The sequence below is a fragment of the Tupaia chinensis genome, unplaced genomic scaffold (genome assembly GCF_000334495.1).
Source record: "Tupaia chinensis unplaced genomic scaffold, TupChi_1.0 Scaffold000238_1, whole genome shotgun sequence".
NCBI lineage: Eukaryota > Metazoa > Chordata > Mammalia > Scandentia > Tupaiidae > Tupaia > Tupaia belangeri.
The window spans coordinates 957,526-961,662 of NW_006159716.1; the positions used below are offsets into that span (position 1 = coordinate 957,526).

Consider the following 4,137-nt stretch of genomic DNA (forward strand, 5'->3'; position numbering starts at 1 on the left):
CCTGGAGGCTCCGAGCACAGTTCCTCCAGAATCCTCCAGGTAGGAGGGGGAAGGTGAGTCCACTCTTGAGCAACCCAGAATTCTAAAAGGAGACCTAGAACAGCAGTGTCCGTGGTGTCCCCAAGCATGATGACCTGGCGATAGTGTGGAACCCCTGGAGAAGGGGCATAGGAGCGCATGGCTGGAGTCCAGTTTGGCACTTGACCAGCCTGAACCCCAAGGTACCTGGCCCTGAGAGCCAGGCGGAAGGCTGTTAAACTGGCAGATTCATCCCAAGTCCATCTCCAGGCAGTCTGGGCTGTCAGGGCATGGCCAAGTCTCCAGCTGTGGGGAGGCCCAGCACAGCCCTTGTTCCAGGCACCCCCCACCCCGAGCGCCACCACCCCCACATTCTTGCTTTGTTGTGAAAGCAGCAAGGGGTGTAGGAGGCGGGTCAGGAGGAGTCAAGCTTTCGAAGATGGGCCCCAGCTGCTGCTCAGGCCTCCTGGATATGCGGAGAGAGGATGGATAGTGCCTTGTCCCCCCTCTGGCTTCAAGCCCCCCCAGGCCTGCTCAGACCTCCCTTTCCCCAAGCAGCTGGGAGGAGGAGGGGCAGCCACAGAGGGCCTCACAGGCAGGAGAAGTGGCGCCAGGACTCCAGGGTCCTGCCACATGGCCACCACATGTCCCTGACAACCCAGTGCACTGCACCTTCTCCTTGGGTTGTGGGGCCTCCTTCCCCTTCCCCCAGATGCCTTCCCACAGGCTCTGCTGGAGAGGGTACAAACCACGGGAGGAAGGAGAGCCATCCAAGCCAGCGCTCCTCTCCTGCCCCACCCCTCACTGCCCCTCGCCCTTCTGAGAAGGGTTCCAACGTTACCCTGGCTTTCCACCCTTTGGATCAGGACTCGAGTGGCACAAAGGTTACCTGATTGTTTTATTTAAGAAAAGTGAAATACATGGACCTGAAGTGAGGCAGCAGAGGAAAGGGACTAAGAGGCTAGCCAGCCCCAGACCCTCCGGCAGAAAAGCCTGCAGCAGGTGGCATCTCTGAGGCACGTGGCTGCTTCTTGCCCACCTTGGCGGCCTCAGAGCTAACTACTCCAGAGGACCATAGAGTAGGGAGAGAGTGTCCTGAGGGTCCTTCCTAGGGGGATTCCTGAGGAGGGAGCGGAGACCCTAAGGGCAGCAGCAATCTTCAATCTCTGGTTCAACCACTCCCTTCACTATCCCACCTTGGGGTGGGGCGGAGCCAGGAGCAGTGGGGAATGCTGTGAGGGCTGTGGGGGAACCCAGCAGACCCGGGGGTGAGTTAAATGTCAGCTGCTTGAAGACAGGTCCATGGTGCTGGCACTGAGGCCTCGGGAGACCTGAAACACACAACACCATCCATCGGTCTCCCAGAAACTGTCTCCTGGCAGCCTGTCCCATGGCTGCAGTCCACCTCTAGATCTAGGGTACAGCCCATAACCTCAACCCCGAGCTCTGGGACTTTGTTTTTAGCCTCTATTGGGATTTTCCAGGCCACAGTCTGGTAGAAAAACCACCTGGAAAAGCCACATGAATATTGGCATATCCTTTAAATATGTGGACACAAGGGGTCATTTGCCTTTAAAATGTCCTTACTGTTTTCTCAGAGATTACTAACACTTTTTTCTGTTTCTCTCTCATCTACTAAGTCCCCAAGGAGAGGAGTATAGTGGCTGCTGGAGAGGGAGCAATTAACATCCCCAAGAAATTCTTGAGTTAGCCACAGTTCCAAAGCACCATTCTAGAGAATACGAATTTCTGTCCCCCTCCTGATGAACTTATGTGCTACCATGTCTGGCCTGATACTGCTTGATGGTCCACCACCCCCCAACAAACTGTCTGCCCGGTTCTTTAATGACCAGTTCCCTGGCTTGTCTCCATCCCAGACAACTCCCCTGCCCCACCTCCCACTGGCCTTGCTTGCAGACTGTCCTTCGCTTCTCACCCACCCACAGCTCAAGCTCTGCTCTCACCTGAAGGGGAGCCGCACTGGGTTGGTTCAGATAGTTCAAGGAGGCTGCTCGCTTCATATTGCTGCTACAGTGCAAAAAGAAAGAAAGGAGGCCTCCTCTTGAGTGGCGCTAAAGCTGTGGGCTTCTGGGGCACTGCCACACGAAATCAATCACCGTCTCCCCACTGTTACCCCCCCCAACACACACTCATATACACTCTCTCCTTTTTTTTAATAGATATTTTTGCTATAAGGTGTGTGCCCTCACTGGAGAGACAGAGAGAAAGAAGCGAGAAATCATCCCCCCAGGGGGATGGCCACACTGCAATCCCTTCTCCTCCAGTCTCCTCCTGGGGTTTTGGGCACACACACACGTGTTCCCAGCATGAGTTTTAAGCCACCGGGTTCAGGACTTGAACTGCAGTCGACTACATGGGAGTCCAGTGGCGTGACCATTATGCCATCTGCTGGTCCCCATATGCTCTCTTAACTACATCCAGAACAAAAATCTCCTCACATACCTTCATCCACCCCTGGTGCCCCCATCCTGCTTGAACTCTTCTCTCCATACCACTGACCTCCAGCTTTCTCTCTGGACACCTCCAAAGACCAGTGGCCAAGAGGAGTTGGAAGCCAGGGCTTATTTGCCTGATACACCACATCTCAACTCCGCTGTGTACCTGGAAGACCGAGTCTCAGTCCCCTGGAGCTTCCTCACCAGGAGTTCGCTGCTTCTACGAAGCACATCTCGGAGCTTTCCCAGAGAACCACTCCTCTGCAGGGACCCACTGCCATCCTGGTAGAGGGAGAGGCGATGAAAGCTAACGGGTTTCCACGCAGACCCACTTTGTTTTGTTTTGCCTTTTAGAGACTTTTGCTGTAAGATGTTGAGTGCTCACCAGAGAGACAGAAAGACAGAAAGCAGGAAATCAGCCCCCTTCCCCACCCCCGGGGGATGGCCACACCACAATCCCCTCTCCATTCTCCTCTTGGGATTTTGGACATGCATGCACACGCACCCAGTGTGTTTCAAGCCACTGGGTTCGGGACTCCAACCATAGCTGGCCACGTGGAAGTCTTGCACCTTAACCACTACACCACCTGCCTGCCCCCAGATCCAATTTGGTGTCCACTCCTGCTGTTTCTTCTGCACACATTTCCCACCCGCAAAGCCCAGTGATTGTAAACAAGAGCCTCAGCAGAAGCTGGCTCCCAGGAGTACCCCTGAAGGGATGGGCTGACTAGAACAGGGGTCACACACCCTCATTCCCTACATGAGCCTGGAGAAAGGCAGGCTCTGTGCCTCCACCCCACCAGCAGGAGTGGGCCAGAGATCAACGGCAATGAGCAAACTTACCCCTGACCACTCCACGGCCACAGAAGCATCTTCGCCTCCCTCAAATTTCACACTGTCCCCAGGGCCCTCCTGGGAGGCCCTTTTACTGTCACCATCCCCCAGCAATTCTGCCACCTTGGCCTGACTGAGAGTGTCCGTGCCCTGGAAGGAAAACAAAGGAGCTGGGACTTCCTCCTCCTCCGTTTCTCAGGATGGGGCTTTCAGACTGTTTCCGTTAGTTTTTACCGTAAGTTACTGCAAGGAAAGCACGTCTCCTTGTCATGGCCCAGCACACCCTCGCTAGAAAGAGACTCACCTCCTCCTCTACGTACAGATACGTTCATATTCTTAGCATGGCCCCCACTCGTCTCTATTTCACAAGCTACTCATGAGCTGAAATACTCTCAGGGCTCTTGTCAACCTCACCCCCACCCCCACTCATGCCCTCCTTAAGTAAGGCCAGGGTTTCCCCCTTTACACCCCAATTTAGTGAAGGAAATCTTTTTTCTTTTTTTTTTTTTTTTTGGAGAGGTTTTTGCTATAGGGCGCATGCACTCGCCAGACAGACAGAGACATAGAGACAGAAAGCGAGAAATCACCCCCCAGGGGGGATAGCCACGCCGTAATCCCTTCTCCTCCGTTCTCCTCTCGGGATCTTGGGCATGCACGCACACGCACCCGGCGTGAGTTTTAGGCCACCGGGTCTGAGACGTGAACCACGTTCGACTGTCAGAAGGGGGACCAGCAGTTAGCGCAATGGCTATGTCGCTGGACTCCCACGTAGTTGAACGCGATTCGCGTCCCGGACCCGGTGGCCTAAAACTCACGCCACGCGCGTGCG

The 4,137-nt window shown here is 55.0% G+C and overlaps 1 protein-coding gene across 1 annotated transcript in view; it reads right to left on the reverse strand.

Moving 5' to 3' along the window:
- Window positions 1–899: 899 nt before the first annotated feature.
- KLC4 (kinesin light chain 4) overlaps window positions 900–4,137 on the reverse strand; it is a 17,828-nt gene continuing 14,590 nt past the window's right edge. Inside the window, 4 exon segments of the mRNA XM_027771898.1 lie at window positions 900–1,349; window positions 1,983–2,046; window positions 2,679–2,756; window positions 3,318–3,458. Coding sequence (XP_027627699.1) covers window positions 1,159–1,349; window positions 1,983–2,046; window positions 2,679–2,756; window positions 3,318–3,458 — 474 coding nt within the window. The 3' untranslated portion in view covers window positions 900–1,158.